The sequence below is a fragment of the Adiantum capillus-veneris genome, chromosome 12 (genome assembly GCF_014529385.1).
Source record: "Adiantum capillus-veneris isolate H3 chromosome 12, ASM1452938v2, whole genome shotgun sequence".
Classification (NCBI taxonomy): Eukaryota; Viridiplantae; Streptophyta; class Polypodiopsida; order Polypodiales; family Pteridaceae; genus Adiantum; species Adiantum capillus-veneris.
This window is the reverse complement of record NC_140942.1, coordinates 154,034,822-154,049,674: the sequence shown is the minus strand read 5'-3', so window position 1 is coordinate 154,049,674 and position 14,853 is coordinate 154,034,822. Positions and strand designations below refer to the sequence as shown.

The window sequence follows — 14,853 nt, the reverse complement described above, 5'->3', positions numbered from 1 at the left end:
GTTATTTGCAAAATTCAAGGGGCGTCAAAATGGAAAAAGGGGAATTGGACTAAGCATCTGGAAGAGTTGACAAGCTTAGATCGTTTCCAAATTTTCATTAAAAAAAAAACATTTGGCATGCTAGCAACATGAGAAATGGACGAATTAATGAATAGCATCCCAACATGAGAATGGAGGCTGCTACAGATACTTCATACATTCTCTAAAGAAGAAGCATTAGTGACAGTGTTCTCCAAATTAACATTGCTAAAGAAAATCATGCCTATGGACAAAGCAAAAAGAAGAGACCAAACATAGCTGATGGAATGTTAGGTCGATCCTAGGTCGAAGAAAGCTGGTGAAGGATCTGCCAACTCAAAAAGACGTCATCTAGAAGGCCACTAGGTATCCGGATTTGAATATTTGTATGGTGCATATTTGAATGACCTCTTTATGAGAGAAGCAATTAGTGCATACGTCTTTAGTGGGAATTTGGCTTAAATATCAAAGTGGTCATTGAATAGTGTGCTCATCATGGCACTAAGCTAAATCCCTTTAATCTTCCCTTTGGTGTATATCATGTGCATGTACTCTAAGCTAATGGCTAGGTTGACCAGTGTGTGTCGATAGCCGCGCACGGCATGCCTTTACATAATTGCAAGTGAACCCTTGAGTGATAAGAACTTTGCCCGATATTGGAACCACAAACCCTTCCCATCGCTTCAAATTGTTTCAAATTTAGCAAGGACCCAATGCCACTTCTTACTCACAAAGATATAAAAACTCATTGGTATTCCCAAAAGTTGGAAGCGTTGGCGAGTGGAGATAGTTTTGGGTCCAGAAGATCATTCATCTCATTGGCAACAAGCTACAGATATATAGCCTTCCCATTGGGAAGGTTAGCCAGGTTTGCCCCCCCCCCCCCCCCTCCTCAGTGCCCTTAGCCTCATCACCCGATCCATCCCATACTTCCCCTCCCACACAAGGGACTAGACATTCATCACCAGCTCGCCACTCACTGGCGGCGGATGCAGAAGTGCCACCCAGCCAGTGCTTGGTTTGAGGAGAAAATGCAACATGCTTGACACGAGTTGATCACCATTGAGGAGAGACACCATGAGTTTTTCCCTTTCATCGACAGGCATCTCATTGGACTCCGGTGGGGCGACAAAGTTACTCGAGAGTTTTTTGAGACTATGGGACATTGCCATGCATGCAACAGTGTTAGCCAGCTAAGGAGACCGGATGGGTCAGCTGCTTCAAAGCTTGAGGATATGCGTGTAATTGCTACCAACATTTATTGAGAGTTTCTTTCAATTGAGCCACAGTCAAAGCGTCGGGATGCATGCAGAGAGCAAGTTTGAGCACAGATGCCTTGCCTAGTTACTGAGGAGATGCGTTAGAGACTAGAGATGCCTCTCCAGCCAGAGGAGCTCCATGAGGCCCTCGTGGCACTCCCCCGAGGCAGATACCCAAGGGAGGATGCCTTGGCCCCCAGCTTCTTCTTGGAGTTTTGGGAGGTGCTTGGTTCAGACCTTTGCAATGCCTACCAACACATTATGCACACTAGTGAGATGCCTGACAGCATGAGTGAGGAGCTGATTTACCTTATCCCCAAGGAGGGCAGCTCCTTGGATGAGATTTGATAGTGGCGGCCCATCACCGTTCTCCACTCAGCCTACAAAGTTTTAGCAAAGGCTCTGAGTTTAAGGATTCAACCGCTTCTAAAGAGCATTATTCATGATACCCAGACAATTTTTGTCAAGGAGCGTATCCCTGACAACATCTTTAAGTTTTGGGAGGCCTCGGCCCTCGCACGTCTCCAAGATGAGGATCTTGTGATAACCCTTGATTTTGAGAAGGCTTACAATAGACTCACAGAGTTGATTGAGACTTCCTGGATAGCACTTTGCACGGGATGAGATTTTCAATTGCTTGGATTAGAGGAGTGTCATTAACTCTCTACAAATGTGCGCACAGCCAGGTGTTCTTGGCAGGGGGGGAAAGGGGAACTCTTCATGCTCACGTGCTCAGACAGGCAGGGCTGCCCTCTTGTCCCCATGTTGAGGCAATGATCAAATTTCTGACTTCACAGGAGGTTGGTTTGTGTGGTCTAGATCTTCCTATTAGGGGAGACAAGTTTCTAGATGTTGAGTTCGCTGATGGCTCGGGCCATGGAGGTCCATGAGGCCAATCTGCAGGCATGTGAGCAAGATCTTGAGGTGTTTTGTTGTGGATCAGAGGCATTGATCAACTGGAGGAAGACAGTGGCTTTCTGGGTTGGTAGTGCTCCTACGCTTGATTGGTCGTTAGGAGAGGACTTCACGTGGATCCCACCAGGGAATTCTAAACGCTATTTGGGCAGTCATGTTGCCTCGGATTTGTCTCGAGAGCAGCAGACTGCCCCCCTCCTCTCCATCAAGAGCAAACTGTTTCATTAAAGCTTGGCACGCCTCTCTCTAACTGGCAGAGTTGTAGTGGCCAATCAGGTACTTTTGGCTCCTATATGGTACAATACGTCTTGTTCGATATTTTTTGTGCGCTTGCATCATCCAGCTGGAAAGGCTGATCAAGAACAACTAGTTTCAAATCTGCAGAGGAAGTTATTTGCAAAATTCAAGGGGCGTCAAAACGAAAAATGGGGAATTGGACTAAGCATGTGGAAGAGTTGACAAGCTTAGATCATTTCCAAATTTTCATTATAAAAAAAAAAACAATTGGCATGCTAGCAACATGAGAAATGGATGAATTAATGAATAGCATCCCAACATGAGAATGGAGGCTGCTACAGATACTTCATACATTGTCTCAGGAAGAAGCATTAGCATTAGTGTTCTCCAAATTAACATTGCTAAAGAAAATCATGCCTATGGACAAAGCAAAAAGAAGAGACCAAACATACTTGATGGAATGTTAGGTCGATCCTAGGTCGAAGAAAGATAGTGAACGACGATCTACCAACTCAAAAACACGTCATCTAGAAGGCCACTGGTTATCCAAATTTGAATATTTGTATGGTGAATATTTGAATACCCCTTTATGAGAGAAGCAATTAGTGCATACATCTTTAGTGGGAGTCTGGCTTAAATATCAAAGTGGTCATTGAATAGTGTGCTCATCATGGCACTAAGCTAAATCCCTTTAATCTTCCCTTTGGTGTATACCATGTGCATGTACTCTATGCTAATGGCTAGGTTGACCAGTGTGTGTCAATAGCCGCGCACGGCGCACGCACGCTCACAGTACTCTACGTGTAGGCCACCCATGTTGTATACATTAACCTACCATCCTTACTCAACACTAAAGATAGAGGTCATTTTCATGAGGCAAAGCATCCTATGTTTTGTGTTTACTATCCATGTCTTTACATAATTGCAAGTGAACCCTTGAGTGATAAGACCTTTGCCCCATATTGGAGCCACAAACCCTTCCCATCGCTTCAAATTGTTTAAAATTTAGCAAGGACCCAATCCCATTGCTTATTCACAAAGATATAAAAACTCATTGGTATCCCCAAAAGTTGGAAGCGTTGGCGAGTGGGGATAGTTTTGGGTCCAGAAGATCATTCATATCATTGGCAACAAGCTACAGATATATAGCCTTCCCATTGGGAAGGTTAGCCAGGTTAGCCCCCCCCCCCCTCCCTCCCTCCTCAGCGCCCTTAGCCTCATCACCCGATCCATCCCGTACTCCCCCTCCGACAGAAGGGACTAGACAGTCATCACCAGCTCGCTGCTCATTGGCGGCGGATACAGAGTGCCACCCAGACAGTGCTTGGTTTGAGGAGAAGATGCAACATGCTTGACACAAGCTGATCACCATTGAGGAGAGACACCATGAGTTTTTTCCTTTCATCGACAGGCATCTCAGTGGACTCCAGTGGGGGACAAAGTTACTTGAGATTTTTTTGAGACTATGGGGCATTGCCATGCGTGCAACAGTGTTAGCCAGCTAAGGAGACCGGATGGGTCAGTTGCTTCAAAGCTTGAGGATATGCGTGCAGTTGGTACCAACTTTTATCGAGAGTTTCTTTCAATTGAGCCACAGTCAAAGCGTCGGGATGCATGGAAAGAGCAAGTTTGAGCACAGATGCGTTGCCTAGTTAATGAGGAGATGCGTCAGAGACTAGAGATGCCTCTCCAGCCAGAGAAGCTCCATGAGGCCCTCATGGAACTCCCCAGAGGCAGATGCCCAAGGGAGGATGGCTTGACCCCCAGCTTCTTCTTGTTGGAGTTTTGGGAGGTGCTTGGTTCAGACCTTTGCAATGCCTACCAACACATTTTGCACACTAGTGAGATGCCTGACAGCATGAGTGAGGAGCTGATTTACCTTATCCCCAAGGAGGGCGGCTCCTTGGATGAGATTTGACAGTGGCGGCCCATCACCATTCTCCACTCAGCCTACAAAATTTTAGCAAAGGCTCTGAGTTTGAGGATTCAACCGCTTCTAAAGAGCATTATTCATGATAGCAGACAGGATTTGTCAAGGAGCACAGTATCCCTGACAACATCTTTAAGTTTCGGCAGGCCTCGGCCCTCGCATGTCTTCGAGATGAGGATCTTGTGATACCCCTTGATTTTGAGAAGGCTTAAAATAGAGTCGCAAAGTTGATTGGGACTTCCAGGAGGGCACTTTGCATAGGATGAGATTTTCAGTTGCTTGCATTAGAGGAGTGTCATTAACTCTCTACAAATGTGCACACAGCCAGGTGCTCTTGGCATGGCGGGAAAGGGGAACTCTTCATGCTCACGCGCTCAGACAGGCAGGGCTGCCCTCTTGTCCCCATGTTGAGGCAATGATCAAATTTCTGACTTCACAGGAGGTTGGTTTGTGTGGTCTAGATCTCCCTATTAGGGGAGACAAGTTTCTTGATGTTGAGTTTGTTGATTTCTCGGGCTTGTACTTGGAGGGCCATGAGGCCAATTTGCATAGATTTGAGCAAGATCTTGAAGTGTTTTGTTGTGGATCAGAGGCATTGATCTACTAGAGGAAGACAGTGGCTTTTTGGGTTGGCAATGCTCCTACGCTTGATTGGTCGTCGGGAGAGGACTTCATGTGGATCCTACCAGGGAATTCAAAACGCTATTTGGGCAGTCAGGTTGCCTTAGATTTGTCTCCAGAGCAGCAAACTGCCCCCCTCCTCTCCATCAAGAGGAAACTGCTTCATTAAAGCTTGGCACGGCTCTCTCTAGCTGGCAGAGTTGTAGTAGCCAATCAGGTGCTTTTGACTACTATATAGTACATTACGTCTTGTTGGATATTTTTGTGCTCTTGCATCAACCAGCTGGAAAGGCTGATCAAGAACAACTAGCTTCAAATCTGCAGAGGAAGTAATTTGCAAAATTAAAGGGGCGTCAAAACGGAAAAAGGGGAATCGGACTAAGCATGTGAAGAGTTGACAAGCTTTGATCATCCCCAAATTTTCATTAAAAAAAAAACAATTGTCATGCTAGCAACATGAGAAATGGACGAATTAATGAATAGCATCCCAACATGAGAATGGAGGCTGCTACAGATACTTCATACATTGTCTCAGGAAGAAGCATTAGCGACAATGTTCTCCAAATTAACATTGCTAAAGAAAATCATGCCTATGGACAAAGCAAAAAGAAGAGACCAAACATAGCTGATGGAATGTTAGGTCGATCGTAGGTCAGAGAAAGCTGGTGAAGGATCTGCCAACTCAAAAAGACGTCATCTAGAAGGCCACTGGTTATCCGAATTTGAATATTTGTATGGTGCATATTTGATTTTGAGAAGGCTTACAATAGACTCACAGAGTTGACTGGGACTTCCTGGAGAGCACTTTGCACAGGATGAGATTTTCAGTTGCTTGGATTAGAGAAGTGTCGTTAACTCTCTACAAATGTGCGCACAGCCAGGTGCTCTTGGCAGGGGGGAAAGGGAAACTCTTCATTATCATGCGCTCAGACAGGCAGGGCTACCCTCTTGTCTCCATGTTAAGGCAATGAGCAGATTTCCAACTTCACAGGAGGTTGGTTTGTGTGTTCTAGATCTCCCTATTAGGGGAGACAAGTTTCTAGATGTTGAGTTTGTTGTTGATGGGCTTGTACTTGGAGGGCCATGAGGCCAATCTGCACAGATATGAGCAAGATCTTGAGGTGTTTTGTTGTGGATCGGAGGCATTGATCAACTAGAGGAAGAAAGTGGCTTTCTGGGTTGGCAGTGCTCCTACGCTTGATTGGTCGTCAGGAGAGGACTTCACGTGGATCCCTCCAGGGAATTCTAAACGCTATTTCGGCAGTCAGGTTGTCTTGGATTTGTCTCCAGAGCAGCAAACTGCCCCCTCCTCTCCATCAGGAGGAAACTACTTCATTAAAGCTTGGCACAGCTCTCTCTGGCTGGCAGAGTTGTAGTGGCCAATGAGGTGCTTTTGGCTACTATGTGGTACATTACGTCTTGTTGGATATTTTTGTGCTCTTGCATCAACCAGGTGGAAAGGCTGGTCATAAATTTTTGGTCAAGCCATGACATCCAGTCCACCCGAGCTGAAGTGTTTTAGTAGGTCATCACCTTAGCGTGTTCTCAGGGAGGGATGGGGATCATTGACCCAGCACGGCAGATCAGAGCCCTCCTTGGGTTTGACATCCATTCATCCACGGCCAAAGTGACCTAGCAGGTCATCACCTTACCATGTTCTCAGGGAGGGCTGGGGATCATCGGCCCAGCACGGTGAAAGCTTGTGGTCGAAGGACTTCTCTAGGGGAAGAGCCCTAGAAGGAGCGGTTACTACATTGGATTTGTACTCGCATCCCTCATATAGGTGGCCCTTGGAGCCCTTCCATCATATGGATCTTTATAGAGATGCGCCGTGTTGGCCCCGAGCAAGAGTTGGGAGGACCGATTTGTTGTGAGCTTGCTCAGATCCTAGCAGCACCTGAGCAGGGGCCTGGAAAAGCACCCGCTCCATGGTTATCACATAGAGAGGCCACTTGGTTGGTAGCACGCCTCATGTTTCTTGAGGTCCCATGGTAGAGGATCCAACCCGCACTCTCGATAACTGGCTACAATTTCCAGGCCTTCCCTGGGAGGTACAGGGCATCCAGCTACGAGACATGAGGGGGGCGCTCAGCATGTGTCAGATATTACAGAGGCTATACCTGCTGAGTAGCATACTCCTTTTGAGGAAGCATCTCCCAGATGGATGGAGGCCTTCATGCGCTTGGAGATCCTCATTGTAGCTAGGGCTTGCTTGGAGTCAATACCCCACATGTTTTTCGAGGTTCAGGAAGAGGGTTGTCTGCAAAGAGTATAATTGAGGCGTCACAGGTTGTAGAGTGTTGTTTTCAGAGGATCTGTGTTGTGGGCATCTGTGGGAGGACTTGTGTCATAGATCCTGACCCATCAGATCTTGAGACAAGACATTGGGGGCTTTGGACGGCTTTGGAGTTCCGTGCCTAGAAGCACTAGCCCCAAAGATTGGCACCCATTTCGCAAATTTCTTTATTATTGATCACAACAAGGTACAACTCTGGAGGGTCCTCTACTCTCAGACTCTGCAGCCAGATGCTCTACAGAATGAGGCCACAAGGGCTCTTATAAACAGTGCAAGAGATGCTCAAAAGGAGAGCCCCAAAAGCATAAGGTTCAAAAACATTGAACCCCAAAAGCATCTGCTCCCAAAAACTAGCGAAAATCATGGAATTTCGTACAGTCTGCCACATGGCACAGCCAACACAAAATGCGAAAAATCCGTGCAACCCTGCCACATCAACATCCGTATGGTCTGCCACATCAGCATGCCAACGTAATTTACGAAAGTCTGTCCCAGAGTTCAAGCTTTTGGTCTTTATGGTTTTAAGCTCCATGATCAGTGCTCGTAAGTTCTTCAAGTTTGTTGGTTCAGTTTCTTGTCCATCGGCCATTTCTCTTCTAGTTGGTCATGCCACATCATCACTTTGTGATCGAGGGGGAGTGGAGGCGAGGTGGTAGCAACAGCGCGTGGACGAGGGGGAGCTGGCAGTGGCGAGGCTCAGGTGGAAGAGTCTCCTCAGGGGCATCATGCTAAAGAGGATCAAAATGGTTCCTTGTAGGAACCCAATGTTGTTGGCCAGTCGCAGAGCGGCCACCAAGGGAGGCTATGCGGTGTGCATGTCCTTGGTAACGACGGCCATGTACTAGACACTCGTATATAAAGAGGTGCTAGCTGGAAGATCCTCTAGGTCTTTGTCTGTCATGCCTGGCGAACCTTGGTAAGTTGAGTGTGTCGCCAGTTTGGTCCTCCTGCGAGGACAGGCCTTGCAAGATGACCAATTTGTCTACATATCAAGCACTAGTTCAGGAGTCCCAAGTAATCCACGCTGGCAGATCCATCCACCACTCACTCGAGGCAGCATATTTACCTTCAATAGAGTGGGTGTCACGACCCAAAATGTGGACTGTAGGTATATGTGCTGCCTTGGTAGCGACTGAAGCTGCCTTCTGCGGTGTCTCCAAGATGGTCCCAATCTCAAAGCCGATCTTGGATAGTAATGGAAGGTTCTCTCTCCTTAGGTTGGGGAAGCAAACCGAGATGGATAAATCTACTTTCTCGACAAGAACATCAGAGGCAGGGTCGAAACCATGGTGCCACTGTCGAAAACGGACCCTGATTGCTCGGATGGCCAGGGGGCTCATCGAAATGACCTTGGTCGCCATCTCGGGAGGCTCAAAATCAATTTGGTAGTAGCCACGCCAAAGGATCTATACATCAATGATTTTTTCCACCTCCAAAAGAAGACGAGCTTGAAGGAGGTCGCACACCTCACCTCTACTAGGTCGGGTGCCGATAGTTTTGAAAATGACAAAGGTGGCCTGGAGGCACTCCACCTCTACTGCAAGGCTCGCTTGCTCCGTCGATGACGAGAGAGCAAGTTGGATGGTAGGCTTTGCGGGGTCGAGTGAGGGGGCTACTTCTGAGTCCCTCTCAAGTAAAGCAAAGGTCTCCATTTGTGTCTGCTACTACGAAGAGGCGAAGATGAGGGAAAGCCACTTGATTCAAGCACTCCCTAGCTGGGAGGCCCAAGCAAGCAAGAGGAGGAGGGGAGGCAGAAAAAATCCAAAAAAGATGAAGAATGGGGATGATTGCAAGCGAGGGGAGGATGTGTGTGTTGTTTTGGGGGATGGGGGTGGGCAGGTTCCATGAGGGGCACGAGGGCAGAGAGGGCAAGTTGCATGAGAGCAGAGGGAAGAGGTTGCACGAGGGGGGAGGTTATATATACTTTCATAAGTTGAGAATAGTATGAACCACTGAATTATAAGAGGGAATAAAACACTCACAAAACTAGAAAAGCAAAGGGACACAAGAAAACAAGGACAAAAGAAAACTAAATCGCTTTATTTGCTACTAAACAAAACTAGATGGCAAAACCGTTATTCAATTGAATTTTAAGAAAAGGCATAAGCAAAATAAGTTGAAGCAGCTTACTTGAATAAAAACTTGAAACAAGTACTCAACTTGAAACTAACAAGACTAAGGCATCTCAAAGGTTTAATCCTAAAAATCACACTCTCCACACAACAACTTCTAAAGGAACAAATTCTTAAGTAGCGACTCCTTATGTAAGCTAAATACTAGAAATGAATACTAGGAAGAAGAGGCTGCTAACCAAAGAAGGTTGCAGAGAGTAGAGGGGGCAGGTTACGCAAGGACAGATGGGGGGCAGGCTGCGCGAGGGAGGGAGGGCAACGAAAGCAGGGAGGGGTGCGCAAGGACAGCAGCAATCGACCTCGTTTCTTGAGGAGGTTTGCAAGGACGTCTTGATACACAGCTACAATTTGGGGTTATTCTCATATCTTGTAGTGATTGAATAATGAAATCCCATGCTTCTTGGTCACAAGCTTTTTCAAAATCCATTTTGGCAACAAAAAATCATCGCATGTTTCTTGGGCAGCAATGCTTTATCCCTTCCCGTAGGGAGATCATTGGATCAAGAATATAAGGACACAAGAAAACAATGTTGCGGATGAAACTTCATACGAGATGCTATATATACCTTCTCTAATCCAATGTTGCCGATGCAACTTCATGCAAGATGCTATATATACCTTCGTAAGTTCAGAATAGTCTGAACTCACGAATTATAAGAGGGGATAAAACACTCACAAACCTACAAAAGCAAGGGACACAAGAAAACAAGGGGGGGGGGAACCTAAATCACTTCATTTGCTACTAAACGAAACTAGATAAAACAAACCATAATTCACTTAAACATGATTTTAGAAAAGGCATAAGCAAAATACACTTCTAGAAACAAACCATAATTCACTTAAACTAGATAAAACAAACCGTAATTCACTAGAATATGATTTTAGAAAAGGCATATTTCACTTAAACATGATTTTAGAAAAGGCGTAAGCAAAATACGTTGAAGCAGCTACTTGACTAAAACTTCTCAACTTACTTTAAACTAGCAAGCAAAAACATCTCGAAGACTTAATCCTAGAAATCAAACTCCACACAAGTTCTGAAGGAACAAATTCTTAAATCCTGATGTAAGCTAAATACTAGAAATGAATACTTCTACGAAACGTACGAAGAAGAGGCTAAAAATAACCAAAGAAGTACAAAGATCCAAACTTGACAATGTGACCTCAAACTTCCCTGCACTTTAACAAAATGATGTTGGAAGCACAAAAGAGAAATCTTTGGTTATTAGATTCCTTATTATCTCCCTTTTTGTGCAGAAGCTTAATCACGCTTGTAGTGATAGAGATAGGCAGGGTTTCAAATTGAACTGGTTTCTCCTAGAATTTAAGAAGCTTAGGATTTTGTTGGCCTTAAGAGAGTGTACAGCATTTGCCAATGGTATAACTTCGTGTAAGAATTTGAGTAGCCATTGACTTGGGATTTTTGCACCTAGAGGTCTATTTTTGAAGACCTGGACCTAGGGGTGGTAATGGTATCATTAAAATGGGAGTTGACTACTTCCAGATTTTCCTGCTAAGACGCTCTCTTCCTTTGGTTTAAGGAGGGAAACCTGCTCTTTGGCCGTCTTCTGTTTTAGCCTTTTAGGAGCTTGACCATTCCTGGAACGGAGTCTCCCATTTGGAGTGCAGTGTCCAACTTTATCAATCCACCAGATTTTGCAGAAGACCCGCTTCTTGTGCGCTCCACTTGAGAGCGATATGTGCGGTTTGTCAAACGAGTCCAGCAGCACTCTTTTCTAGCTCTTCTAGTTTCCTACACCTGTCTAGCTTCTGTTCCCTCCTAATCTTTGAAACTAGCTTTCTACGTTGAATGAAAGCCTTGCACGTTTCTTTCATAGCTCTCATCCAGGCACACGCAGGAGAGAAAATGGAGAAGAAGGCCGGTTCCCAAATGTTTGCATGCTCTGTTGACATCAAATAATGGATGAAGCTTACTGATAAAAAACACAAGAGCATTGATGCTACCCAGGCCAAGATGCCCTACCCAATAAACTCCGATGTCCATTGATCATCAAAAATAGCCAGCATCTATGCAACGCACTATGATTTAATCGATTCAAATTATACAAAGCTATCCAAAAACAATAGATGTCCACAGTGGGCTCTGCTGACAATATGGTTTGGTGATGTGCAACGCACTGTGTTTTGATAAATTTGGATTATGCAAATGCTCATCAAATGATATGTATCCAGTAACAATCAATGTCTGCAGTAGGCTCAGCTGAAAGAATGGTTTAGTGATGTGCTGGAACCATTATATGCTGCATTAGCTCGCATACGAAGGGCTTTCCTTGCTCATAACAAGTTACATGTCATTGAATGGGTCAAAAATCACTATGTACTTAAGCCTGGGTCTCATATATTAGAAATTTGAGCTCTTCCGATGTTCTCAACTCTGAGAAGATAAACCAGCTCCTTTGCCATGGCGCTCCATAACTCTCCTGGTGGCAATTGCTGCTGCCTCACTTGCCCGCAGCCGCCCCTCAGCCATTAGGGCAGCAAATTCACGAGTTATTTCCTCCTGCACACGTGCTCTAGCTTCCCCAAGCTTGTCAGGTACAAAATTGCCTTTTGCGTCCTTTCCGCTCTTATCTGCTATCTTCTCTGCACCTACCAATGGCGTTGAACCACCATAAGCTACACTGCCCGAAGCGGTTTCCATCAAAGATTGTCCCTCACTGACAGTACCAAATGCTTTCGTAGGGGCCACAGGAATAGCTAAAACTTGAGGAGTTGGGCTGAGAGAAGGCCCCTGGATTCCGCTAGCATGAGGTACTTGGGGAACCCCACCATATCTAAGAGTAGTCTCAAACTGCTGTATCATGGGCACTGCTCATGAGAATTGAACTTAATCAGTCTACAAAGACCTTTAACTGACAAAAGAAAAATTCAAACATAAGAGCTGTCTGGCAAAAGGATTTAAAAGGAGCCATCACTTACATATGAGAGCACCTATCGGGCTGTTTATAGCTTCTTCTGGCAGCTTCAGTATGAACTCTGGGATGCCCACTCCACATAAAAATTGTGAGACTTCTTCGCTAAAATTGTTGCAGTTGTGCTGCAGAAGGTTATACGTTTGCACCGTATACCTTGGACTGATCTCCTGCAGATACTCATCAAACACATCTTTCGGCACCTCTGTAAAGCCTAGCTCAACAACGTTCACAGGTATCCCATAAGGTGTTCGACCCTGGGGACAGCTTTCAATGCCACCTCCAAAATAATACTCATATCCAAACACCACTACCCCAGTGTGCCTGCAAAGAAAGCCAAAACTGACTCAAAATCCAGCATCACAATAGGTATACCTTACTATAACATTGGGTCTTGCATTAGGTTGCTCTTTCAGAATAGCTTGAACCACGTAGCTATATGTAGGAAGTTTTCACAGTTAAAACACACGATGTATTAAAAAGACTCTTCCAAAGTAAAGTTCGCAGCTATGAAATGGCAGTTTGTGAATGCCCAAGAGAGTGCACCTCTGATCAAATATGCTTTGAAAATGGAACAGTTTGACACTTAATGAAGTGCAAGTTTCTGCCACAAGCTTTAACACGAGCCTCATGACTTCACACCTAAAAATGAAAGGTTTCCTTCAAAGCTTGAAAAGCTTACCAAATTCCTTCAATAGCCTTTCCAAGAAAGGTCGTGGACAATTGGCGTGCAAGGCCCTGGCTAAGATCATACACATTCAACAATACTTTCTGCATGTACACAGAGACAAGGTTAATAAGTTAAGCATTGGCAAGAAACAAATAGAACTTGTTGTAACTTGCAGAAATGAGAGAGAGAGAAAGAAAGAATGAAAGAAAGAAAGCTTATCAACGTCTTCTAGAGGCCAAAGTTGGCCTATGGGACAAAACCATTACTCTGGATATCCAAAAAAGGATAAAAGTGCTGAAATGATTGCTAAATGGTTACAATGATCAAGATTTGTATACAAGACCCTCTACAAAAATGTGATTGATCAGGGCCTAATGTCTTTGTAGAAATTCTAGATTGGTGGAGTCTAGTGCATGATTACATCGAGTTAGTGTCTACTGAAGAAAGTTTCGTTCCTTTGGTTGTTTTTGCAGGTGTAAGCAAGGGCGATTACAATTCTTTCAAGAGGGGGGATTGTCACAAAGTGATTATGTGGCATGCCCAATTGGAAGAGAAATGGCCAACTGGACGAGAAATTAAGCCAACCAACTCAAAGAGCTTATGGAGCACCGGCCAAGGAGCCTAAAACCCTAAAAACCAAAAGCTTGAACTATGTACCTGATTTCTGTCAAATGTTGACATGCTCACGTGGCAGTTAGCATTTACTTGAGGAGTAGAGTCACAAGTGGACGCGATAGTAGATTCATTTTCAGATTCCTTCTTAGGACAATCCTTTTTCATGTGACCTATTACGTGACAACCAAAACTCCTACGTTCCTTTGAATACAATGCCTATTCTTCTTTACGTAATTCACGACCTACGATTCCTCGAGCGTTCTTCTCATCAGGTGTGAGTTGAGGTTTATCACATTTTCCTTTACCCTTATTCTTAGACTTGTCGCTCTTAGATTGAGATGTAGATGAAGAATTGTAACGTCAGATAAAGATTTGCAGATTTCAACCCTTAGAGTTTTCAGATTTCAACCCGTTCGTTGTCGTCCTCATCGTCGTCGACATCGTCGGCAAGTCCAAGCATTGTAGAGATTTGTGCAATCATAAGTAGACCGCTCTCGCCATAGAGAGTGGGGCCTTCGGAGGAGGGTTTGACAACATTCTGGTGTCGTATTCTCTTCTCTCTCTATCTCTCAGTCTCATGCACCTTCACTCACATTGTCCATTCACTTTGTTTGTGTCCATTGCACTCTCTCACTAAAGGAACGGAAAGCTCTCCCTTCCGTTAGTAAAAGGAACCTTGAGCACAGTTCAGAGCACTCATCTTGAGCAAAGTTCAAACATTCATTCCGCTGCACCTAACAGTGGTATCAGAGCTTTGGCAGCGTTCTGTATCACTCAAGGAAAGAACCACAAGAATCACAAGGATTTTTTTTGCTTGTTGCGGTCGCACGAACCCAAGTTCGCTTGGGCGTGTCGATTCCTAATCGTGTTTTTGAAGAGTGACAGGAATCCCAAGAAAGAAGGGCTTGTCCAGCCTCCCCTTGTGCCTCTTTTCACTCATTGAGAGCGGACCGTGCACTTAGCGGCCGGCCAATCGATGTAAGGTGGGAAAAAGCAACCTTGGTGTGAGCACAAGGCCGTCAAGGGGTGCGCCCGTGGAAAAGAGCAGAACTCGGGTGAAGAGAAGATCCTTCTCAAACACAGAATGTGTAAGGTGCAGCGGAATGAATGTTGTATTTTCTCAAGATTAGTGATCCTTATTGCTCAAGGTTCCTTTTAGTTCTTAGGGAAAGAGAGAGCTTTCCGTCTTATGGAGAGTGCTATGATCACGAACAAAGTGAGTGGATA

General features: G+C 45.1%; 1 protein-coding gene across 2 annotated transcripts in view; it reads right to left on the bottom strand.

Annotated features, from left to right (window-relative positions):
- Positions 1-11,437: 11,437 nt before the first annotated feature.
- Positions 11,438-14,853, bottom strand: part of LOC147446712 (uncharacterized) — a 35,563-nt gene continuing 32,147 nt past the window's right edge. For both annotated transcript variants that reach the window (XM_086525878.1, XM_086525877.1), the window contains exons 3-5: positions 13,024-13,112; positions 12,349-12,665; positions 11,438-12,237 (exon numbers count right to left, since the gene is read on the bottom strand). In XM_086525878.1, the coding sequence (XP_086382004.1) occupies positions 11,798-12,237; positions 12,349-12,665; positions 13,024-13,112 (846 nt within the window). In that variant the 3' untranslated portion in view covers positions 11,438-11,797. The remainder of the gene's footprint in view (positions 12,238-12,348; positions 12,666-13,023; positions 13,113-14,853) is intronic.